The sequence below is a fragment of the Micromys minutus genome (assembly GCF_963924665.1).
Source record: "Micromys minutus genome assembly, chromosome: X".
In the NCBI taxonomy this organism is placed as follows: Eukaryota; Metazoa; Chordata; class Mammalia; order Rodentia; family Muridae; genus Micromys; species Micromys minutus.
Window position 1 is genome coordinate 10024896 of NC_137970.1, and position 26852 is coordinate 10051747.

At 38.0% G+C, this 26852-nt stretch overlaps 1 protein-coding gene across 1 annotated transcript in view; it reads left to right on the forward strand.

The window, feature by feature from the left end:
* The window catches only part of CASK (calcium/calmodulin dependent serine protein kinase), a 346973-nt gene that overhangs the window by 271414 nt on the left and 48707 nt on the right, over positions 1 to 26852 (forward strand). Inside the window, exons 11-12 of the mRNA XM_080910355.1 lie at positions 4762 to 4883; positions 25644 to 25721. Of these exons, the coding sequence (XP_080766481.1) occupies positions 4762 to 4883; positions 25644 to 25721 (200 nt within the window). The remainder of the gene's footprint in view (positions 1 to 4761; positions 4884 to 25643; positions 25722 to 26852) is intronic.

The following is a 26852-nucleotide window of genomic DNA, read 5'->3' on the forward strand; positions in this document are numbered from 1 at the left end:
GTAGGGGTAGCCACTTATGGGATAGGCATAGCTCTACATGGAGACAAGAAATGCAAGCAGGTCTTCCTTGAATAATGTGAGAGCACCAGAGCCCATTGAATGGTGAACTTAAGATGTGTGTGTTTTCCTGTACATAAATTTAATCTAAAAGAAGAATTGAAATCTTTGCTGAAGTGTTTAAGAGGTGGTGACTGGTATTGGCCTCTCTTCACTTACTGTAAGGAGAAGGAGAAATCCAGATGGATAGCTGCCAATACATGTTACAGAGCTTATAGCACACCATGGCCTGGGTGCTTGTCAGACTTTCTGCCTGTTTGGAATTGCTCAGAGTTTGCTATGTGGGGGGAAAGTGTTTAAGAGAGAGCCCACATCAGCACTGAGAACCTCTTAGTTTAAACATTATTTGTTTTCTGTTCTTTTTGGTTTGTTTTTACATGGTAAAAAATTTTGTGAAATCTTTCCACTCATAATGAAATTTCCACTCACAATGTTCTGTATCCCAAGCTTTTATTGGCCTTAAAAACATTTCTCTTTAAATAAATAGACCTAGAAAACATTTTTAAATAGTTGACATATTTATGCTATTTTGATTGTTGTTTCTTAATAGTAACAGAAGCCTTTTTGGGAAAAAAATATTAGAAGTGAGATTCTTTGGGAAAGTATAAGTATTTAAAATTCAATTGTATAGTTTTTCAATCTAGATTTTTAGAAACACAGTTGCTTTCAGTAAATTTACCAGTGTAAAAGTTTGGACCAAGTCTGGGCCAGCAAATAGCTCAGTAGATAACAACACATGCTGCTCTTCCAGAGGACGAAAGTTCCATTTCAAGGACCCACATTGGGAGATTCCTAAGAGAATTCATAACTCCAGCACTTCTCACCTTCACAGGCACATCCACATAGGTACATAGAGCCACGCACATACTCACATAAATAGTCAATCTTTTTTAAAAAGCCAAGTGGTGGTGACACATGTCTTTAATCTCAGCACACAAGAGGCAGATTTCTGAGTTCAAGGCTAGCCTGATCTATAAAGTTTCAGGATAGCCAAGGCTACACAGAGAAACCCTGTCTTGAAAAACAAATAATAAAATAAAAGTTTGAAGCAAATGCTAAAAAATGAACCTCAAATGGTAAATACAAATGGAATTAAAAAGCAAAGAGAAATAGGGCCGAGCACAGCATTATAGAAAACATGATTCCGGTGCATTGCTGAAGGTAATATGTGGTTGGAGGTTGTAGGGAACACTGCATCGGGAATCACAGCTGGGTGCTGGGATTCATTCCTCTGCTCCCTGTCTGTTTGTAGTCCTTAGAGAGCTCATTGAACCCTGATGAGCCTCTAGTTTTTCAAATATAAAAGCACTTGACTACATAAAAGGTTATTGTAAAATCACCTAAGGTAGAAAGGGTAAAAGCACAAATGATCACATATGTGTCAGTATGAAGATAATTCCTATTATGATTTTTTTCTCTGTGCCTGGTAACACACACCTGTAATCCCATCTCTTGGGAGCCTGAGACAAGAAAATCAGGAACTTAAGGTCAGCCTGAGCTACACAGTAAAACTCTATGTTCAAAAAGTAATTTTCCCCCCTATGGGTCAACCACAGGGGCCAGAGACATCAAATCCCTCTCCAGCTGGAGTTGCAGGCAGTTGTGGGCTAGGGATTGAACTTGAGTCCTCTGTGAGAGCCATAGATGACCATAACAACCACACCGTCTCCGTAGCTCTTAGTACTTATTCCAAAGAGCTTAGTCCAGTGCAAAGCACACCTGCCTTGAGGATCTTATAACTCTTAAAAACTAAATACCCATATCGACCAAGTAACTCGTAGAATGTGTTAATAGGACAGTAACGGCACAAATACCCTGGGAGTTCACAGATCAATGAGTGAAGCTCCCCTGGTCAGGGACAGATGGGTGTGCTTGCCAGTCACCAACCCGGCCATCTTATTTTTCACATAACACATGATCATTTTGTTTTAATCTTGTTAGTCAGAAATGACTGAATGGAACTAATAACTAGGTTTTATGTTCTTTGCTGACTATGAGTATATAAAAACCCAATTTCATTAATATTTTTATTATTTTACTTTCATAAGTTCAGGAGTTTAGAACTTGTTTTTAAGAATCTGATAACCCCGAAATCATTTAATTCTGCTAGTCATGATGAGGTTTGAGGAAATCAGAGATTCATCGTGACACGGGACTAATTTTTTTCTACATGCTCTCTTTAACTTTGCAAATCTTTCAGTAAAAAAACAAAGTTTACCTTGTGGTACTTTACAGGGTTTTATTGTTGTTAATTATTCTTTAGGGCTCTTGTTTGTTTTGGTTTTTATTTGTTTATTGCTACCCTGAGCAAGGTAACAATCCTAAGAGTGGGGTTGTGCCCCTACATCTTTAGGACTAGCTGGAGCAATAGGGGCTAATTCCTACCTCATGTCTTGTTATCCCATTTGATATCTCCTTAATATTTCTGGTGAAAATAGCCTGATAGGCATAAATTATCGAAAATGTAAAGTACCAATAGTTACTTCCCAACAAGTAAATGGGTAAACTGGCATGTCTGTGCCATGGATTATACGACTCAGCAGTACAGAGGAACAAACTGGATGACTACAGTTAGGTTTAAAAAATAAAAAAGAGCCAGTCTTTGGAGAAAGATAATATGCTATGTGATTTCATTTAGGTAGTCTCCCTAAAACAGAAAATTATAGAAGTAGAGAACGGGTTGGTGGTTGTCAGGGATTAGGAAAGAGCAGAATGGGAGGCAAACCAATGGGTCTAAGGCATCGTGGTGGTGCCTTGTGGGGATGGATGTTTTGTAGCTTACTGTGCTGATGTCACCATCCTGACTTGGCTATCTACTAAGGTTTTTTCAGAGAAACTTAGGTCTTTGTGTCAGTTTTTTACAAGTACATTACATCTATAACTGTCCCAAAATAAAGACAGATTTTTAAAAATGGTCACAGTAGTTTCCATGTGGATGGTTACATGATTTGTGACACCAAAACTGTAATGTAACTAAATGGCACTACAAATGTAAGTATCTTATGCAGCAATTTGTTTTTGCTGCTGTAGAAACCTTGAAACATATGAACAAAAACAGTATGAGCTATGTAGGAAAATGATAGCTCTTGTGCTTCTGCTATACTTCATTTTATTTCATCCACTGTGTGTTTGTGTGTGTATAGATGTGTCTGTCTGCCTGTCTGTCTGTCTTATTTTTTACCATAATTAGAGCAATATAAGTTCCATGGTTTTGTGTCTACTTTATATCATAAGAATTCTCCTATATCTTTAAATTTTTTCAAAAACAATTGTCATTCATCCTTATATTTTCTTATGTGAACATCCTAATAATTTACATAATCATTGTCTATTAGATTTATCTTCCATTTATAAGATAAATATCCTTGTACATAATCCTTCTATTTTTCTCTTTAGTGTAGAAAATTAGCATATTAAAACACATAGGCACTTAAGGTTTTGTGGTATATGTTGCCGGATTACCTTCTGGGGACATAACCCTGACTTATATTCTCACCAAAAAGCATATAATATTAGGATGGGATCTGAGAACAAGAAAAACTAGAAGCAGTTCCTAAAGAATATTTTGTTTTTGTGTGAAACGGGGTTTTTCATGCTGAGCACTGAACTTTTGGGCCAGATAACTCATAGTTGTAGGGTGCTGTCCTGCACATTGGAGAATATTCAATACCATTCCTCACCTCTACAACTACAGGCTAATAGCCACTCTCCCTCCTGCTGTTGTCACAACCCAGAGTCGCTCCAGACACTAAGAAATATCCCCTTGAAGAGCGAAATCAACCCCCCCCCCACCTGTCAAGGACCACTGATCTGAAGACTTAGCTACAAATGAGGCACTTATTCTCAGACTTCCTTGGTATATACAAATGTGCTCAGGCCTCTTGGGATTCTTTTTTATGGAGTATATATTTGCATATTGTCTGTAGTGTGAAACAGGTTGATTGGTACTTTAATGCTGTGTAAATGACCTTAATAGTGTTCCTGTGTATCTTTCACTAACGATACCTGCCTAGTGTGCCCAGCATGAGGAAATGTGGGGAAACTGAGAACATTTCCATTCTCTTTGCCCTACAAAGAACTTTCCTTAACATTTCCTGTGGTATTTGGATGTGTTCCTTATGCCTAAATCTGTTAATATACTCAACATTTGGCATTGAATGTGTATAAGGACCTGAAACAGTGACAGTGACTTTGCTTCTCTTGATTACATATATAAAATTTCAGAAAGGAATAAATAGACTGAGGACTTTGCTAAATAAAACTATAAAAATAATTTCCAAGCTTATTTTAAGTATCAAGAGCTCTCAGTTGATGGTCTGTGTGTCTTGTCTGTAGTTTCTTGTACTTAATAAAATGGCTTTGTTTATAATATTGCAAAAGGCCTTAGGGTCCTGATACCTTTACTGTCGATGTATAATTTGCTCCACCCAGATCTACTATTATAGTAGCCCAGTTGTTTTGACAGAGTGCTCTAATTTAAACATACAAGGATAAGTTCACTTAAAATGCAAAAGTCAGAAATACTTTGTTGAGGACATAAATACAAGGTATTCTGCCCTTAAATGATATGAAGCATTTGAGCCTCGCCTTCATATAAACACAAACCTTCTGATGCTCATTGTTATGAAATGTAAGCTTAAGGTTGCAAATGTTAATGTTGCATTGACTGTGTAGTAGCAGTTTCTTTTCCATTTGTCCCCCCAGGAGCCGTCTCTCAGGTGCTGGACAGCCTGGAAGAGATTCACGCACTTACAGACTGCAGTGAAAAGGACCTAGACTTTCTACACAGTGTTTTCCAGGATCAGCATCTTCACACACTGCTGGATGTAAGTCTTGTCTTGTTTCTGTTTTTCTTGTTTGAAGAACATTTAGTATTTAGCTCTTTACTTTACAGGGATTCCCAGATCTTACATCATAGCACTCCCTTTTCAACTTTGTATCTATGAAGATGGGGGAAATTGTGTAGTACAGATTCCAAACTAAATAATCATGTGTGCAGTATAGATGCAGTATAGCTTAAAGAGCCACAATGGGGAAAGTGTATGTATTTATAATTTGTGCATACAAGTGATGACCAATATTTTTGCAGAGTTTAGCACAACTCTTAAGTTACCAAGGTATTTTGTATTTCTACTATAACAAATTATTAATCTTAATAGTGATTTCTTGTTACTGCCTTAAAACATTATTTCTCAATCATGCATATAGAAGTGATAAAAAAAAAACAAAGGATACTGGGTGGTGGATTAGATTCACCCGCATGCGTGTTTAATATCACTGGGACACTGACATTTGTAAATTTGCTATCTTCTTCAAATAGAAGACGGTATTCCATTATTAAATTTGACAGCAGATTAGGAGCCAAACAAACAACAGCAACAAAACCCAGAAGCTTAGCCAAATGTGGTAGCACATGCCTCCCAGCACTCAGAACGTAGAAGCAGGCAGATCTTTGAGTTTGTGACCATCCTGGTTTACACAGAAAGTTTTAGGATAGCCAAGACTACTACATGGTGAGACCCTGTCTCAAGAAAAGAATAGAAACAGAAACTGACCATTCATGGCCTATCTTCAGTGTACTCTCAGAAAGCTTGGTTGGTTTCTACAGTGAAAGTCTTGCGTGGTCCTGGTGGTGATGTGCATTTCAGTTGGTGTGCAGGAAGTGCTTTCCCTTAAGAAGAGAACATAACTTCTTTGGGAGACCTAGAACTGATTGGTACTTCTTGATTCACCCACCATTGATGCAGATTGCACTAAGTCAAAACAGGCTGTGCTATAAAACATTCTGCTAGGTAATACTGGTCCAGGAAAGGAAAAGGAGACTTTAACTGATTGGTAATTTGATGACTAAAAAAGTGTGGGGTTCAAGTGAGCATTGTTAACAATGCTAAGATGTCCTGAAGGGAAGGAACTTTTGAGATTTATTTAATACTATTTCTCGGGTGCAGATCTTTTCTTTGAAATTATGTAAAGCCCTGTTTTGATAAGGACCACCACGAGGAAAGCTAAGTTTAAAATGTTGAATCATGTTTCAACCTCATCCCATATAGTTATAGTTATTGAACAGAGGCTTCTCTCCATAAATTTGGTCAACTCAAATTAATTATTAGATTTCCTTAGTTACTTTAGCTTTGGAGGTGGGTATATATTTATGAGGCTATGTGAGTATACATGCACATGTATACACATGCATGTAGAGGCCAGAGATTGACATGGAACATCTTTGGTCATTCTCTACCTTATTTTTTTGAGACAGGATCTCTCACTAAACCTGCAGCTTTTGATCTTTCTAGGCCATTAATCTCCAATGATCACCCCTAACCCCAGCACTGAAGTTACAGACACAGTGCTGAGCCCAACTTTTTAAGTGGATTCTGAGGGGTCTGAACTCTAGCCGTAATGCCTACCCAGTGCACACCTCACTCACTGACCATCTACTCCTCTCCTGGTTTGGTTCTTTTTTTTTTTTTTTTTTTTTGGTATGGTGCATATATGAATCAGCTCGATAACTACTATAACAGACAGTTCGAAATTATGGGTATAGGAGATGGAAAGAGAAGACTGCTGTTTTTCCAGAGGATCCAAGTTCAATTCCTACCCCCACCCCACATCAGACAGCATACAACTGCCTGTAACTCTAGGAGATTTGACATTCTCTTTTGGCTTCTAAAGGCAAACTTATATGCATTTACACATAATTAAGTAGTGTGTAGCTGGTAATGTGGCTCAGCATGTGAAGGTACTCACTGCCAAGCTTGATTACCATAATTCAATCACTGGGCCCCACATAGTCGAAGGAGAAAATTAACTCTTATACATTGTCATTGACTTCTGACTTTAGTATACAAGGGACCTAGAAAGTACAATTTAGACACAAGCATAGATTAGACATGTAACTCAGTGGTAGAATATTTGTTTAGCATGTACAAGATCCTTGGTTTGATTCTCAGCACTCAGGAGACTGAGGCAGGAGATCACAAGTTAGAAGCCAGCCTAATGTGCATAATAACACTGTTTCAAAAATAAAGAGCCAATGAGATGGCTCAGTGGGTAAAGACATTTGCTGTCAAGCCTGATGTCCAAAGCCCACAGAAGTTTTCTCCAAAACTTAATCCAGAAAGTTACCGTCTGACCTCCACATACATGCTATAGCATGTGCCTCCAACATACACATCACACACACACACACACACACACACACACACACACTAATAGTCATAGTTGTTGTTATTATTGATATAAATAAATTAAAATTTTAAAACAAGAGAGCGTATGGATGACTAGCTCTTGGGAAGAAACTTTTAAAACTTTGCCCATCCATTTCTCCTACTACTACTCTCCACCCTATGCTTGGTATGGATTATTTTGTTTGACATGGTCCTTAATAGTGACAACCACTGGCATAGTTTTGTGGACCATGAACTGATTCAGGTTGCTGAGTCCCAAGAAACTGTTCTGTGTGTTTGTTTGTTTGTTTTTTTTTGTTTTTTTTTTTTTTTTTTTTTTTTTTTTTTGTTAAATCAGTAACACTCTAAATATGTAAGTCTGAGACCAGAACCTTTAAACTGACAAAACACATAGGAATATATTCCTAAGGATGACTGAAGAACATCTGAGGGCTTGGTTTGCCCTCATCATGGCTTTAAATTTAAGCAAGTTTAGCTTTCAAGAGGACATCATTAGAATTTAAGAACAAAATTACCATAGTGTTAAACTGCCTACCATTTGCAGAAACATGAGTGAACCTAAAGAGTATTAAGATTAGTGTAATAATCTAGACACAGAAAGACAACTGCAACATGATGTCATTCATATGTGGGATCTAGCACTGGTCTCCCAAAAAGTGGGTAGAAAGAAAAGTCATTATGGGCGGCTGGGGATGCTGGTGGTGGAAGGTTGAGGAGAGGATAGCCATTGAAAGAAAGTTGTTGAAAAGAATGTGATCTGGTGATCTCTGGCATAGTAGGATGGCCTTACCTAACAATATTGTATTGAGTATTTCCAAATCGCTACAAAAGAGGATTTTGAGTATTCTTACCACAAAAACAAAATGATTAAGGTATAAAGTGACAGATACATTAAATACCTTGATTTGATTGCTACTGACACCCACATATCAACACCACAGCACTCTCTACAAAGAATGTTATTATATGTGGATTTACAAATGAAGAAAACCCCATTCATATCTCTCTACCACATGTTGAAAATTAAGCTTCAAAACTTCACTCACTGCATGTCATACCTCTGACTGTACTGCTCTTTCATTAGTAAATATGATGCCCCCACATAATTAAGATGATTTTGTAGGAAATCTTACACTTGTTCTCTAAAATTGTAACCAGTAAATGAATTACTAAAATCGCAAGGCTAACTCTAGGAGTAGTTTAATTTAGATGTTGATTTATTGGCTGTCAAACAGATGAAGAAGTGTTTTATATTTTAATACTTTAAAACCTTGCATTAGAAATAAACAGATGCTTTGAATCTATCATATTTCATATAGCTGCCATCTTTACTGTAGTGCATTACTGCTTTAAAAGAGTTAACAGTTTTTCCACCTAGCCTGGAAAACTACAACTCTTGATTTACTGTTTTGTGTCTTTGAGATGACAATAATTTTGTACACGTTTGGAATAGAATTTTTTGGAACTCAGAGGTTTCCTAAAGGAAAGAAAGAAGTAGAAGATTTGTTATACTATCCTACGGTAATGTTTTCTGTTGTCGTTTTGTTGTTTTTGTTTTGTTTTGTTTCTAGCAACTTGAAGTCTGAGAAAGTAGTTATAACAGTTTGAATGTGTAAAGACTTTGCCAGTCAGGAAATGCCAAACTGTTTCTAGTTTAATTCTGGACTTAAATTTCTGGAATGAAATGCCCTGAGGACCTTGGGAAGCTGAGTTCCTGGCAGCCCCCACCCCCATCCAGTCTAAAAGAGTCATCAGCTTTGGCAGGTGCAAGCTACTAGCTGGGTGGTGGGCCAGTGGTGGTGGCCTTTGTGCTGTGTGCACTTCTTACAGCTGAAGACCAAAGCAATTCTGCTTTAGGGAGTCACCTATTCTGCAATTTCTTTTCTTTTTTTATTGGATATATTTTATTTACATTTCAAGTGTTATCCCATTTCCCAGTTTCCCCTTCATAACCCCTCCTCCCCATTTCTATGAGGGTACCCCCCAACCACCCACCCACTCCTGCCTCTCTACCCTGGGAGCTCTGGTTGGTTGGTATTGTTGTTTTTATGGGGTTGCAAACCTCTTCAGCTCCTTCAATCCTTTCTCTAACTCCTCCATTAGGGGCCCCGATCTCAGTTCAATGGTTGGCTGTGAGCTTCTGCCTCTGTATTTGTCAGGCTCTGACAGAGCCTCTCAGGAGGCAGCTATACCAGGCTCCTGTCAGCAAGCACTTCTTGGCATCAGCAATATTGTCTGGATTCTGTGGCTGTATATGGGCTGGATACCCAAGTGGCAAAGTCTCTGAATGCCCTTTGCTTCAATCTCTGCTCCACACTTTGTCTCTGTATTTCCTCCTTTGAATATTTTTGTTCCCTCTTCTAAAAAGGACTGAAGCATCTGCCCTTTGGTCTTCCTTCTTCTTGAGCTTCACGTGGTCTGTGAGTGGTATCTTGAGTAATCTGAGCTTCTAGAGTAATATCCACTTATCAGTCAGTGCATACCATGGGTATATTTTGTTTGGTTTTTTGTTTTTGATTGGGTTACCTCAATCAGGAAGACCTATCCAGAGCAATTAAATAACAAAAGGACGTCAAAGGGATACAAATCGGAAAGGAAGAAGTAAAAATAGCACTATTTGCAGATGATATGATAGTATACTTAAGTGACTCCAATAATTCCACCAGAGAACTCCTACAGTTGATAAACAACTTCAGCAAAGTGGCTGGATATAAAATTAGCTTAAACAAATCAGTAACCTTCTTCTACTCAAAGGACAAACATGCTGAGAAAGAAATTAGGGAAACAAGGCCCATCACAATAGTCACTAAGTATTCTACCATTTCTAAGTGGCTAAACAAAAACTTCCTGTGTCTGTTTCCATCTCTGTTGTGGGAATGTACTTCAAGAAACAAGAGACCTGAGAGCTGAGTTAGCTGGTTCTTTTTAATGTAGCTATTTTAGTGTACCATTAAGTTTGATATGGTCACTTTTTAAGAAGCCACCTACCACAAGAACAATTAGGAATAAAGGAAGGGTTGTCTGCTCTTTTTCACTTACTTTTTAAAAAGTATGACCAGATATTAATTGTTTAAAATGACTTGTTTCATTGTGACATTTTTGTGCATTAAGTTTAACTCCCCATTATTCTCTGTTGTCCCCAGCCTTCTTACATTGTTACCATCATCTCCCCATATAGCCCCCAAATACAGTTGTGTCATTTTTTAATATAGTTTCTCCATGTGTGAGGTTAAAATATTTTTCTTTCTGAACTTACTTCATTTGACTTGGTACTCTCCAATTCAATCCGTTTTTCTTGTGCATGACATGATTTTAAAACCCTCTTGCAGCAGAGTTTTAGAGAATATTTTATACCCCATTTTGTATATCCATTCAAAGGATCATCCACTCTTAATCACTTCCATTCAGCATTACACTGGAGGTTCTAAGCAATTCAGTAAGGCAAGAAAAATGTTCCCAGCATAGAAGTTGGAGTGAAAATTTTAAATTATTATCTGTCAGAGATGTTAAAGTCTTTTTCTTTTCTGGTTTCTGGTTTTTGGTTCTTGGTTCTTGGTTTCTTTTCAAAATCGGGTTTTTCTCTGTAAAAGCCTTAGATCTCCTGGAACTCCTTTTGTAGACCAGGTTGACCTCAAACTCACAGAGCTCCTCCTGTCTCTGCCTTCTGAGTTCTGGGGTTAAAAATGTGCACCATTGTGCCTGGCTTACATATGGAAAATCTTAAAGAATCTATTTTATAACCTATTCAAATTAATATGAACGTTACCACAGTCATAAGATATAAGATATATAAGCAAAAATAATGTAAAAATAAGAAAACACTCATATTATCACAAAAAAAAGAGTACAATGCTTAGTGGTAAATTGAACATAAGGAATATTTAAAATTAAAATGTTGCAAAACAAAGTAAAAAAGAACCAGATAAATGAATATGTATATTTATTGGTAAAACTGAAATTTTCCCTTATTAATCTATACCATTTGTATCAACATTTAAACAGTATTTATTTGTATAAATTGATACAATGGGACCTGAGGAAGTGGTAACTTTGCCTAGTATATACAAGGCTATGAGTTCCATCCCCAGCATTGGGGAAGGAAACAGTAGAGAACCAGAAATTGACGTGGTGATCCTAATATTGATATAGAAATGTCAAAAAGATAACAAAGAATAATAGCATAAGAGAACTAACTTCAAATCTTACTATAAAGCTACAAAAAAACCAAAATAATTTAGTATAAGTATAGATATATAGACTGATGGGACAAATAAAGGTTTATAAATAAACTCTTTACATTTATAACTAAGTATTTTCACAGAAGATATCAAGGCAAAAGAATATGACAAAAGAATAGTCTTTCAATGGGGCCACCACTTTTTGAGCCTCCATAAGGAAAAACATGAACTCGTACTCTTACACCACATACAAAAACTATCTCAGAATGAACCATAACCTCAAAGGGAATTATAGATTCATTGTAACACTTTAAAATTATAAATTGTGTTCTGTTTTGTGGTAGTACAGATAACATGCACGTTAGGCAAGTGCTTTGCCACTAAGGTACCTCCCTAGTGGCATGGCCCCTAAAACTATACATACATACATACATACATACATACACACACACATACATACATACATACATATGAATAAATCTTCATTGCATTGCAATGGACAAACACAAGGGAATTGGCGGAAATGTTATAAAACTGGGTTGAGATGATAATTATATAACTATTAGTTAAGGTTTTCTGCAGTAATAGAACTGATAAATACAAAGGGACTTACACAATGTTGTGCAGATATCTAACAGTGAGTATTTACACACTGGAAAGGCTGGGTACCCAATAGCTGTTCAGTCCATGAGGTAGAATACCTCAGCGATTCCAATATTATACTCGAGGACTGGAGGATTCCTAGATAGCTGCTGGTCTTTAGTCTATGTTGGAAGAAGCTGGATTCCAGTGTCAGCAAAAGATGCCAATAGCAGCATCAGCAATGAGATAAGATGCATTTACCAGCAAGGAACAAAGGTAGGCAGGCATAAAGCAGCACTGCTTTTTCCTTATACTCCTTTCCCCCTAGACTGTGGGGTGCTGCCTACACTGGGAGAAGGTCTTTGCTCTTGCTGAAAGTCCTTCATGGACCTGCCCAGAACTGTGGTTCTAATTTAATGCCAGATTCAATTCACGTTGACAACCAAGATAAACCATCAGTCTATTCACTTATAGTAACCACACTGTGTGCCTGAACAAAAAAAAAAAAAGCCTTCATAAATAAGAGAAAGCAATCAGGTTTTTCTTTAAACCCATCTTAGCATTTTTGCATCCTTTCAGATAAGGTTATTTTAGGAACTAGAGATGTAACTTAGATAGCAGAATACTTACCTAGCATTCAGAAAGCCCTATATTCAATCCTCATAAGTAAGATATGATTGATTGTACATGCCTATAATCTAGGCACTCGGGAGATTGCGGCAGAAGGATCATCCTCTGGTTTTCCTCTGCTACGAAATGAGTAGACTAGCCTGGGGTACATGAGACCATATCTCAAAAAAATGAAGAGAAAGAAGCAGTGGCTGGTGGAAACACTATGAGTTATATAATATTATACATCATAAGGAGAGTGTGACAGAACAGAATTCTTTTGTTCATTCCATCTATGCATTTGCCACTTCCCAAATTTCAAAGATTTTGGCAGATGTCATATAATATAATATCACCATTTGTAGCTCTTATGATTATGACATAAACCTAACATTTAAATTGACCATTTCCACATTGTTTTGTTTTAGGATATGATTGGCATTCTCCAGTCAAACCATCTTTTTCTTCATTCGTGGAGAAAATTATCTTAAGATTCAGAACAAAGTTAAATCAAGGCTAACTTGTCAGAAATTTATGTCATAATTCTATAGATTAGAATAGTTTCCTGTGTTAAATCTTTTTTAAATTTCTGGGATTTGTTTTTAATTATGTATATGTAAGTGCAGATACCCACAGAATCCAGAAGGGAGTGTAGGATCTCCTGGAGTTGGAGTTATAGTAGTTTTGGGTGACCCGGTGTGCATGCTGAGAACAGAACTCAGATCCACTACAAAAGCAAAACATATTCTTAAGCACGGAGCCATCTCTCCAGTACCATTTTCAGCACTGCAGAGTATACAGCTCTATGGGATTCAGTGCCTTTACACCTTTGCTCAGCCACTGCTGCCTTCTACTCTCATCTTTCTCAACTGAACTAAACATAAGACATAAACCCATCTTCATCCACTCTCACTCTTAGCTCAAGACCGTCATCATTCTACTCACTGTCCCTATCGATGTTACTACTCCAACAGCAATGAGTCATACAATATTTAGCTTTCTGATGCTTTTAATTATGTGATGCACATGTGTGGGTGCATATGTGCATGTGTGTGTGTGTGTATGTGTGTGTGTGTGTGTGTGTTTGCATGTCCTGCTGCTCAGGTGCACATATGCCACAGTACTTCTGAAGATCAGAAGTCACTTTCTAGGAGTTGACTCTCCCCTTCCACTATGTGGGGTCTGAAGATTAATTTCAGGTCCTCGGGCCTTGGGACAAGCAACTTTACCTACTTAGATACCTCAATAGTCTGGTATCAATCTTTTTATTACTAGCCTATTTTATTTAGCATCATGGTCCTTATAAGCCATCTATGTTGTAGCATGTATCAGAATTTCCACTCTTTTTAAGGTTGAATAGTAGTCTAATTTGTGTGTGGATGTTGCATTTTCTCTCCCACTCCTCCACTCTCCCTGTTATGTGGTAAGTATGTAAAAGGAAAAACCAGCTTCTCAAAATGCCAATCACAGAGATTTCTACCTTGGTTCTCCCTTCATATCATTGTGCTTTCTGGATCCCAAGTAGGTACCTATATTCTTCCTCATTTTTAAAAGAATATACTATCTTCTCTGACTGTGCTATGGATTGCAGACGTTTATTGTGACTCCTGGGCTTTTTTTCTGGGGCAGGGGGATTGTATAAACCAGGATTTGAAATTGACTTTGCAGTACTAAAGTAGATACTACAATACTAAATCAACTTGTCCCCATGACAGCATCACCCACTCTGAGGGACATTCTCTTTTTATATTTACTTTACGGGAAAGCAAATGAATTTTCCAAGAGCCTTTAAAATGCAGGGAGCACTGGTTCTTTATGCTTGTCTAAGGGAAAGGGGGGGGGGGTCTCTCCAGAAAGGAATGTTATCTGCTCCACTAAAGAACGAGGGTAGCAGTCCAACAACATGGCTGCTTTCTTCTCAAAAACAAAAACAAAAAAACCACTTCTGTCACATTTTGTGTTGCTCTCTTTTTAAGTTTGTTTTTGCAACTTACTGTGGCTTTCAAATCGAATACTAATGTAACACCAATGGAAGATTGTGAAATTTTCTTTAATGTAAATATTTTTACCTATAAACACAAATATATAAGAACAATAGGGCTAGAGAATATGGTTTTAAAACTTTAAAATATAGAAAATGCATTCCTATCAGAGTGCAAATATCTCACAGTTGAGCCAAGTCTTGTACTTAATATCAAAAGAAGCCTACTCTCAGGTGGCTTTATTAGAACAAGGACTAGGAATAGAACTCAGTTGATAGACCGCTCGCCTGGCAGGATTGGACACTGGGTTCCATCCCCAGTACCACATTAAGCAGGTGTGGTGCTGTATACCTGGAATGCCAGCACTCAAGAAATGGAGGCAGAAGTTCAAGGACATCCAGTATGAAGCCTGCGTAGGATACCCAGGAAGGGTCTGAAAAGATCGCTCAACAAATAAATAAGGGTGCTTGCCACCAAGTCTGACAACATGAGTTCTGTCCCTGAGACCCAAATGCTGAAACAAAAAATCAACTACAAGTTGTTCTCTCACCCCCACTTGTGTGGCATGAGCCCAGGCAAATGCACATGTACAGTCAATAGTTTGGGAAGGCTTTATTCAAGTCAAGGTTGCCTGTATTCTATCCTGTGGTTGTTCTTCCTCCTCATTCTTGGTTTTTGGTTTTGGTGGTTTGTTTTGGTTTTTGGAGGTTGTTTCCCTTCCTTTTTCCTTGCCTGCTCAAGAATAGGAGATAGGATTTGTTTCTTCCTAAAATTCATTTTAAAATGATTTGCTAGCTCAAAAACAGCTATCAAGTTAGGGCATCCAAGACTAATAATGTCTTAAGTTCATCAGAAAAAACTGCCAAATCACCAGACATTGGTCTATACTATTAAGTCACCAAAGGGCTAGTTTTAGACTGATCTATGAAGTCAAGCAGGTTTTAATTTCTTAGATTCAAAAACAAATCTCTGAATTGCAGTACTCAACTAAGACTGAAACAAAACTGTATGCACACAAAATATCCACCAAACAAGGGTTTACATACAAGCATTTTGCTGCCAGATTTTTTTTTTAATAAAAAAGCATTTACCTACAGACTTGAGAAACTCTTCAGTTAGCTTAAAGGTACTGATCTTCCAGTCATCCTCACTGCCTGCAGCAAGCTTTGGTCAAGGCTTTATGTTACTGGACATGAAATTGGTCCTGTGGACTTCAAGTAAGGATGTAATTTCCACCAAAGCATGACTTAAGCTAGCATTTCACTATTATGCTATTAAACTAAAGCTTTCCTGACACATCTAACTCAAGAGCTTCCGGCCACTACATATACTCGCAATCCATTTCTAGTTCAACTATTCAGTATGAGCTGGGCCCTACCAGGATAAGCTAAATTCCAGACTAAGAATCTAATTGCTGCTTTACTCGAGCCACTAGATTCTATGGTTTAACATACTTCTTAAGATGAAACACAAGTTTAGTTTGAGATTTCTAAAAGGTGCTTGGTTTTTCTGAATATTTGGAGGGAAAGTTAACTCATAAATTATAATGGTGCTGTTCAAAGGAATAGAAGTACACCCTTCTAAATAATGCATGAAATGGAGAATCATCTGCATGACTAATAGCTCAGTGTTTTCTTTTTAACTGTTCAAAACAATCTGGGAGCTAGAGGGATAATATAGTGGTTAAGACTGGTTACTGTTGTTCCTGAGTTAAGCTCCTAGCACCAGTATCAAATAGCTCACAGCCATATGTAACACCAGCTCCAGGAGATCTCACACCCTCTTCTGGACTCTGGGCACCTGAATGTATGTGGAATACACTCTGTCACACACAGAAAGAAGTGGGGAAGAAGGGAGAAGAAGGGAGGAAGGAAAGAGAGAGATTTTAAATAAATTTGAAAATCCTGTAGTATGTACGTTTTTAGGGAGAAAGTGGTACTTATAGGATAGGCGAATATTTACTCCATAAAAAAAATCACCCTGGTGAGGTTTTGGGGGGTTATATACCTCAGCAAAACTGAAATTTTTTATTTTATTTATTTACACTCCAGTCATTGCTTACCACTCACCCCCCCACACACAGTTATTTATCCCATTTCTCCTCCCTCTTGCCTCTTAGGGTACATACACACACACACACACACACACACACACACACTCACTCACTGGGCCTCTCCCTTCCCTAGGGCCTCAAGTGTCTCAAAGATTAACTGTATCTTCTTTCACTAAGGCCTGACCAGGCAGACCTCTGCTATATATGTGCCAGGGGCTTCAGACTGGCTCATGTGTGCTCCTGGTTGGTAGCTCAGTCTCTGGGAGCTTGCTGGGATCTGGGTTAGTTGAGGCTGCTGGTCTTCTTATGGGATGTTCTCCCCTTCAGTTTCTTCCATCCTTCCCCTTATTCAACCACAGTATGGGGTCCCAGGCCTCAGTCCTATGGTTGGGTGTAAGGATCTGCATCTGTCTCAATCAGCTGCTTGTAGAGCCTCTCAGATAACAGCCATGCTAGAATCTTGTCTGTAAACACATCATAGCATCAGTAATAGTGTCAGGTCTTGGAGCCCACCCATGAGATGGATCCCAAGTTAGGCAGATTATTGAACTGCCTTTCCTTTGGTCTCTTCTCCATTTTTGTCCCTGCAGTTCTTTTAGACAGGGACAGTTCATCATGGATTTTGCAGGCGAATGGATGGAACTAGAAAATATCATCCTGAGTGAGGTAACTCAGACACAAAAGGACATACATGGTATGTACTCACTGATAAAAAAGTACAGAACACCCAGGATACAACCCACAGACAGTAAGAAGTTTAACAAGAAGAAAGAACCAAGTGAGGATGCTTCAATCCTACTTAGAAGGAGGAAGGAAACAATCACAGGAGGCAGAGGGAGGGAGAGACCTGCATGGGAAAGAGGAGGGGAATGGGAAAGGGAGAACAGGATCAGGTATGGAGCAGGGGACAGGAGAGAAGCCCAGAGGGCCAAGAGAATGGAGATCAGCAGCCTTCTAGAATGTACCAAAGACCTGAGAGGTGAACTGTAGCCAAAGTGCCCAACATTGGAGAGAGGGAACTCGGCAAGTCTACCTCCAGTAGGAAGACGGGGCCTCAAGGGGAGGGACAGGGTTAATAATCCAAAGTCAAAATTTCTGACCCAGAACTGACTCTGGTGGTTTTTATATAATTTTGTAAGTCATGGGGTCACAACGATGCATAATCATTCGTTCTTAAACATGTAAAACATTTTTCTTTCAGTATATAAATTTATAGTTTCTTAATTTTTTGAAAATGCCATTTTTAAGTTTTTCAATATATCTTTTAGATGTGCATAGACTATCTTTGCACTGTCTCATTTTTAATGTCTGAAAGGGACTTTCATTTTTGGTTTGGTTTATATTTAAGAGTTGGTTTTCCCCGGGCTGTCCAGGAACTATGTGGTTCAAGCTTCCTGGGTAGGTAGGTGTCTAAGCTGAAGATCTCAAGTTGGTATGTTAACTTGGGCAGGAAAATAGAGTTTAGATCTTGGAAACTTTTCTCCTACTTACATCTTCAAAAAAATCACCTTTGAAATAATAACTGCTTGTCAGTTCCCTAAATTTTAGTATTAGATCACCTGCCTTTTCCTAGTATTTTGCTGGATTTCAAATGTATTCATTACATGTGGGGATGAAAAGGGCCTTTTGCCTGGCACTTTTCAGTTCACTAAGGCGTGATATTGGAACTTGGTTCCTGTTCACCGAGACTGTGAAGGAAGTCTCTGGCAGGCTGGCTTTCATCTCATCACTGCCATTTCATGCAGCCTTCCACCCTTCCTAGCTGTCTCGATATGCTTGCGGGCACATTTCATTATTTTGCAGCTAAATATGAACTTGAATTCTTTTCCAACAGAAAGTTACTTCGGTGTCTTTAAAGTAAGTGTTTGTTAATGAGCTTCCCTGTTCTTTGAAGCTCTAGAGGCTCATTCATTTTTTGATCTATGCTTGGAGTCTTGCAATCTTGTCTCAAGTGGTATATGTATTCTTGTCCTTTGATAAGGTTTTCTCTGTGCAAAAGAAAAGGCTGATGGGCTACACAACCCAGGGATAGTTATTTCATAGTTTCTTTCCACTAATTTTAATTATAGAGTATTTAAAATAGTTATGGAACAAATACCCAAATGTGGACTGTATGATAAATAAAACAATGAGCAATCACTTCTATTTGAGGATGAAGAAATCGAGAGTGAAATGTAATGCTGTATGGTGTTTTAAAACAAACGCCTACTTTAATGCTTTACAAGGAAGTTAAAAGTGATGGCTTTTATCTATCTGTTGGAAAGTACATGCTTAGGCTTAGGAACTGAATATTACCACCGACTCTACTCTGTTTTGTTTGGAACATCTGTAGAATAGAGTTTGCGCTGACTCTCCTTGAGACAGAGGTGAAGTGGATCTGTGCAGCTGCGTGTGGTCACATCTGACCGAGTGCCAAAGACTGGCAGGGAGCGGGCCTGTCTGGGACCGACCCAATGTGTGAGACAGCCTGCTTCCCTTGCAGCTGTTCACATTTCCTTGTTTGTGCCTTGATTCTATGTGTGTGGTTTGTGTGTGTATATATAGTGCTGAACTTGAGTAACGAATGTCTTTAGAAAAACAATGCAAACAGCCAGAGTTCCACATTCTTGTTTTCCCTCTAGGAATAATCTGTTAGCATCTTTCTGACCCCTCCCCAAACCCCTTCAGCATGCCAGCTTTATAAATAAGCTTCATTATCTTCAGATTTAAGGAATGCCCAAAAAAATCTATTTTGATGTTACCAGTCTACCTTGAATTTAAATTTCTGGAGCCGAAGTTGCAAGTTATCGCCCTCAAGCCAAATCCAGCCAAGCACTTACTTGATAAACATTTTACTGAAATGCAGCTGTGTCTGTTCATTGTTAACAACAGCTGCTTTTATACAACACAAGAGGCTTTAATAGTACTGACAGAGACCAGATAACCCCTAAAGCCTAAAAAGTTACTATTTGGCCAGGATAAGATTAAGATCTTACCATTACTTAACATGACAAAACCAGTAACTGATTGACTTCCAAATCATATTAGTTTATTTTTCCCATGATCTATGAGTAGCATTTTAAGCTGTTTCACCCCAAAATATTACTAAAGACACCTCCCTAGCCCAGGTTGTTAGTTGTTATCTATTTCTTAATTCTAATAAAACCCAAAGGGGTAGGGTGTGAGACAGAAGGCCATGCTCTCATTCCCTAAGTACAGCATTTCACATAACTAGACATTAGTTCTCTCCTCTTTCTTGGTCAGCTTTCAGTTGCTACAACACCTGATGTAATCACCTTAAAAGGAAAAAGATATATTTTGGCTCATAATTTTAGAGGTTTCGATTTGTTCTCTCTATTGCTTTGGGCCTATAGGAAGGCAAAACATCAATGCAGAAGAAGCTATACACCTCATGGTACACAAAGAGCAAAGAGAAGAAGGGAACAGAATATTACTATCTATTTCAAAGGCACAGTGCCACTGACCTAACTTCCTCCTACTAAGCCCCACCTCTTAAAGGTTCCACCACCTCCCACTAGTGCCACAAGCTGGCAATTGTGCTTTTAAATCTATAGGTACTTGGGCAACAGTTATCCGAACTGTAGGGTTTTCTTCAAAATAAATAAATAGAATTATATTAATATCTAAAGTCTTCTCTATCTTTAAAAAAAACTTGTTTAGTAAGTCAGACTAAAGATCCACACAAAAAATTAAATATGTACAAAATTTCTTTGATTTCAGGGGGAAATGTTTTTAGTGTACAAGCAGGATCAAATAGAAATTGTATCTGGTTCCATGGAAACAGGCTAAAATAAGTACTCCCACTATGTTTATTTTTGTGGTATTCTTTTTTAAATATATATATATTTATTCTTTCTACATACAAGTTCAAATTTTTATTTTTTGAAGAAACAATTATGAAGCACACACTGTGTCCGGTTTGGTTACCTTATATTAGAAAACTCAAGGGTCATGGAAAAGAATCGCTTACACGGCATGTTCTTTAATCACCAACATTAGACGGCCACTTCCTTTTTGGATGTTGATGCCCTTGGTGTAGTAGGCATGTCAGTGTTGCTGCTGTCCTGAGTTACAAATCTGCAGCTTTAGCATTGTTGACACAGCCTACAGCCAGCCTCAGCAGCACACTCTTGTCTCGTGCCCCGTGTTGTTGCCCATAGCTCCTATTTCTGGGTCTTCTTGCTCTGTGTAGGAAGTCTTGGACAGGACTCCATCAGAATAGCCTTGCACAGGTTACCTCTCATACATTTCTTTGACTTAAAGGAAGCATGCATTCTTACTTTAATATGTACTGCAAATGTGAGCTATCCCAGGTGAGGCATAAAAGGAAGCCCTTACATGTAAAAGGAACAGATACAGTCACTTTTCATTTAACCCAAAATATCATGTGTTGAACCTTCCCGAGGATTCCCTGGACAAAGCTCTCCTTCCTAGTGCACTCGTGTAGGCCTTTAACTTGCTGCAACTTGGCAAGCCCTGGCCAGAGACCAAGGCAAGAAGCTTTCCTGTCTGGAACTTCTAGTTCTGGGACAAGCTTTTCTGGAGGGTTCCCTACCCTTCACTTTTCGTAGGGGGAAGAACGATTCCCTCTTCTTCCCTTCTCAAGAACAAAGGGAAGGGAGAATCAAATATGAGCTCTCCCCAATTCTGTGACTCCTACACATGCCAGGCTTCTGCTATGTAGGCAGAATAAAGCCTAGAACCGAGTGTGAAAGCAACACTGGCTGCTGTGGAGCAAGCTCTGCACCAGCACTGTCAGCTTCCTGTTGGCCTTAGTTTAAGTTCTTGTTTTTTGTTATTATCCAAAGTGATTTTATTGTTCCTGTACACAAGAGAATTTATGCCACTAGAGCAGAGCCTGTGGATGACTCATATTTCCAGTTGGGTGGGAGCACACGCTTGGTCTTTTAGTAATGAGCCAACTCGTTGAATTCTGCTCTCTATCAGAATCAGATGGAAATTCGCATCCTTGTCCTTTCTGCTCCTTTCAAGATGCTTGCAAGTGCTTTTAAATCAAATGGCAGAGATCCTCAGGGAGATCGGGGCAAGGCCTTTGGACATAAGGATTTGTCGATTTTATTACCAGTCACAACACAGACCTGTGCCACAACATGTGAGTCACTCAGGATCACACCTATCTGGGAGAGAGTCAGGCCTTTCTCAGCCACCTGGTAGGGCAGTGCCACCTGAAACAGGCCCTTCCTAGGAGTGTGCACGCACCCATCCATGATGGTGGAGGTCTGACAGCAAAGGCAAAGTTCCTGTGTGTGTGTGTGTGTGTGTGTGTGTGTGTTCACATGTACATGTGTATGCATGTGTTGGGCCATACCAGAGGCACCTTACTTACAATATAAGTAAGTATAACTTTCAGCCAGGAAAGTTCTGAGACTCCAGGCACCTGCATGCCACTCAGCAAACCATCCTAAAGCTGGAACTATGTCTTACTTCACTGTTGTCTGTTTTCCTTGTCTGTGGAATGGAAATAACAGAGGCTCCAACCTTGCAATATTAGCTGAGGTTAAATGGAAGCATTTATATTAAGGTCTCTTACTAGTAATTGGCGTCTAGTAAGGGCTCAATAAAATAAGCGGTCATCATTGTTCCTTGTGATGCAGGCTGAATATCTCTTATCTGAAATGCTTAGGAACGGAAGAGTTATATATTCAAGGACTTCTTTTCCAATTTTAAATATTTGAGTGCATATAATGATATTTTGGGATTAGGAACAAAGTCTAAACATAAACAGTTATGTTCCATATATAGCATGTACAGTACACACAGCCTGAAGATAATTTTATGCGACATTTTTATGTGCCTGGAATTTGACTACAACCCCTCATATGAGGTTAAATGTGGAATTTTCTACTTGTAGAATCAGTTTGGAATTTTAGAGGTTTCAGATTTAGGGACATTTCAGATAGCACATTTCTGATTTTAAAGCATTTCAAATTTATGTTTTTTTCTTTTATTAAAATGAATTTTTCCTTATGTAATATATCCATAAAATTTCCCCTCTAGTTTCTCCTTACCCTTTCTCCCATATAGATCCACCCCTTTCCGTTTCTCATTAGAAAAACAGATTCATATACATACACACACATATATATACATACATCATATATACATACATATACATACATACACAAAGCAGTGTTGGATATGGATTCCATCTCATGGAGTAAGCAACTAGAATAACTACTATTACTGAAAGTTAATAGTAGATAGAATAGTAATACAAAACCCAGAGAGCATATGAGAGCGCCTGTATTAGGCCCAAGAATGTCTCTTAGACACCAGCTAAAAGTCTTCAAGACAGTAAGTATACTGACACACAGTTCTTAGCTATTAGCAGAGTCAAAGCCATGAGTACTGTGCATAGCACCAGGAAACAAAACCTTCTAAAAGAAACTATACTGGCAGAAGTGCAAGAAGGAGGACTGTACTTGGCACAGTAAGACTGGGTTAAAAATCAAGTCTCCAAGTTCAGGAATTTGGGGATGTTTGCTGCTCTGAGTAAAAGCTGGTATGCATTTATTAATTTTGTAAATAGCAATACTGATCATATTTGAAAGTGTTGGAGGTGGTGTCAGCAATAGTCTTTGGTTAGAAAAAAAGCAAGGATTTTTTTAGGTAAAGATTTTCAGTGCAGAAAGGGTAGCGTGACAGCAGAATCAACCTAGAAAGCCGTGAGTTAAGGTTGCTATTCTTTTAAACAGACTTCATCTTTCTCCCTGTTATTATTCATCTAAGTTCTCTAAATTTTGACTATTAATACTTCGACATCAGGGATAACGGAGTGTCTTTTAAATTACACTGTGTGTGAGAGAGAGCACATGCACATACCTCTTTGTGTACCTCTGTGTGTACGTGTGTGAAGGTCAGAGAACAACTTGTAGGAATCTGTTCTCTCCTTCTACCATTGAGGGTTCTAGGAATGGAACTCAGATCATTGGGCTTGATGGTAAGCACCTTTGCCCGTTAAGCCATTTTGCTAGCCCACTTAATGGTTGGCAGTAGTGGCGGCATTTGTTCTATTTTTGTTACTGAGACAGAGTCCCTCCATTATGTCGCTCCTGCTTCCTGGAACTCACTGTTTAGACCAGGCTGGTCTCAACTAACAGAGATCCACCGGCTTCTGCTTCCAATGTGCTAGGATTAAAGGCTTGCACTTCCATGCCTAGCATCACTAAATGTATTTTTTTAATCTTTTAAAAACTATATTCTATGGTGGGAGGTTATGGGATTGCACACATGTGGATTTTAGAGGACAACCTTTGAGAGTTGGTTCTCTTCTTCCACCCAGGAATCGAGTTCATGTTAACAGTTTAGGTAAAAATGTCTTTATATACTGAGCCATCTCTCAGGCCTAGTGTCTTTGCATATTGTTTTATTTTTCTAAGAACACAACATGGTATTTACTGTCATCATAAATATAAGCCTGTTATCTACAGATGTAATGTTTTAAGATTAATTCATCTTATGAGTGTAATATATCCACATATTTATAATTCATATTTGTTTTGGATTTTTATAGTAGATGGCATTCATTTTGATGAGATTTTTTTTTATATTTTATATATGCAGCATTTTGTTTCTTTTCATAGATTAGTCTGGGAAGCTAATCACTAGGTTATTTCTGTAAGCTGAGCATTGTGGTATACCCTTTAATCCTAACTCTTGAGAGGCAGCACAGACCTAACTCTCTGAATTCAAAGACAAGTAGATGTCTACATGGTAAGTTCCAGGCCTATGTTTCTATAAGAAAGTACTTTTTTGTTCATTCCAAATTTTGGTTAGCAATCACTAGAGATGGTAACCTTAAGAAGACAGAGACCATATACATGTAAATTCTCCAAGGATTTGGTTACACAGCATATCACCAGTGCCCTAAAATGTTAATAGAATGTTTGAGTAGCATGTTCAAACTATTTATTCAATCTTCATACTTTCTCAAATAATGACATCATGTAAAAATGGCCCCTCCTCTATTTTCACTTTCTCTTGGTCATTTCTGTTGCCTCATTGGCCTAAATATTTACAAATCATAAATATTTATCTCACATCTAGCTGTAATTTGAAGAATGTTTACAGTCAGTATTTCACCTCTGGACTAGCATTGGTGTGCAGTGAAAAACAACAGGTAGGGAACAAAACCACCCTGTTTTAGAGAAGTTAGGAGTTTTTTTGTTTTTTTTTTTGGTTTTTTTTTTTTTTGTTTGTTTGTTTTTTTTTTTTTGTTTTTTTTTTTGTTGTTGTTGTTTTTTTTTTTTTTTTTTTTTTTTTTTGGAGAGTTCTTTTTTTAACATTGTACTTTTCAAAGCTGGTAGACCACTGATTGTGAGTCATTCCCTTTGAGGTAAAATTAGTATTTTAATTGCATTTCCAAACCACAGTGTAATTTCTCTGGTGAATTAAATTAATGTTCTTTATCAAGTTGATGCTTAATTCTTTGGGGTTTAAGGGGTTGTAAATATATTTCGATCTTTTTCAGTTTTCTCACACTCCTTGAATTTGCAAAGGCAAAAGAGACCAAGTTTCTGTCCTTGACTCCCTGCTAAAGTCTCCAACACTCATTCTGTTAATGAATATGCCTAATCAGATGAGCAGAAACCTCTGTGAGAACACGCCTTTCTTTCCCAAGAGCATCTGTGAAAATTCTTTCCCACTCTTCATGGCCAGAATCTGTTCTTTCCGTTTGCTCCACATTCCTGTTAGTGAACATTGCTCCTGACCAGAAGGAAACACTGGGGTTGCTACTCTATTGACAATGTTAATTGCTAACAATGGAATTTTGGTTCCTCTCTTTAAAATCAGTTACTTTAAAAGATGTGCATAAAACTCATAATCTGAATGATGAACAGTTGCAAACAGGACCGGCTGATATCATGTCCCTGACTTTTTAAGAAGAAAACGATTTCTTGCTGAAATAATAGACAGCTGTAAACTCTAGTAAAACATGATGTATCTTGATTGGATTTTCTTCTTTGCTTTTTAGCTGTATGACAAAATTAACACAAAGTCTTCACCACAAATCAGGAATCCTCCAAGCGATGCAGTACAGAGAGCCAAAGAGGTAAGTGACATATTTTTCTCAAAGTACTTAGCATTGTCATATTTGCTACCTTTACTGGAAATGTCTGTGCGTGTTAAGGAGCACACTGTTTAGGATGACAATTTGACACGTATTCAGATTCTGATTGCTAAGTTATCATTGAATATCAATGTGGAAATAAAAAGTCAGCAACAGGAGTGCCTAGGTTTCTCCTTCTGGTTCCGCAATGCAAATGAGCAAATTAGTTGTTGGGGGGTGTCTTTTTTTAAATATTTTACTGCACCTGGTAGAAACAGACATGCTTTAAGGTTTTGAGTTGCTTTTTTAATGTGGTACTATGTGGAAGTTAATTGACTTTCCAGAACAATTGAATATAGAGTTCAAAGAAGTTATTTTTATGCATCATCAATATCCAGAAGTATCTCCCATAAGCTTCTTTCATAGTTGCTTATTATAGAAGCATGGCATTACAGAGAGCTTGGAAAACATTTACCCAGAATCCCATCATTGTTCATTTGCATATAAGATTTGATATATTGCCAATCAAACTATGTTGGTTGGGGGCCTAGTGATGTGTAATGAGCATTTTGCACCTCTATTTGGTCTTTCTAACTATAGCACAATAACTGTAATTTTTTCCAATTACTAAAATGATGTAGAAATTACCCCATTAGTAAGTGCCTTATTTTTTTCACTGTTTAATCATTTAAACTTTTTATGCAAATAAACATTTCCTTTTAAAATATTTTTATAAAGTATGATTACTTAATGTATTGAAGACATAATATAATCCCTTTCCTAGCAGATTTTGTTCTGGGTTTTGTTTTGTTGAGATACAGTTTCACCGTGTACCCAGTGTTGGGATGACAGGTGTGTACCACCCTATCCAGCTTCTTAGCAGAGGTTAAACATGACTTTTACTAAAATATATATTGTATTTGCTCATATACTCACTGAGAAATTAAACCATAGTGGCTGCCATGCCTGCCCAGGCCTAGACTTATCCTGAGTCTAGGGTAAGAGAAGTCTTGTCTTAGTTTGCTCAGCAAGCATTCTTTGAAAGAAATTACACTGTCAGGCAGGAATCATGAGTCACTGCCCAATCTTGACAGAAGCAGAAATACTCTGAGGACAGTCCTTTGTCCTAATTTG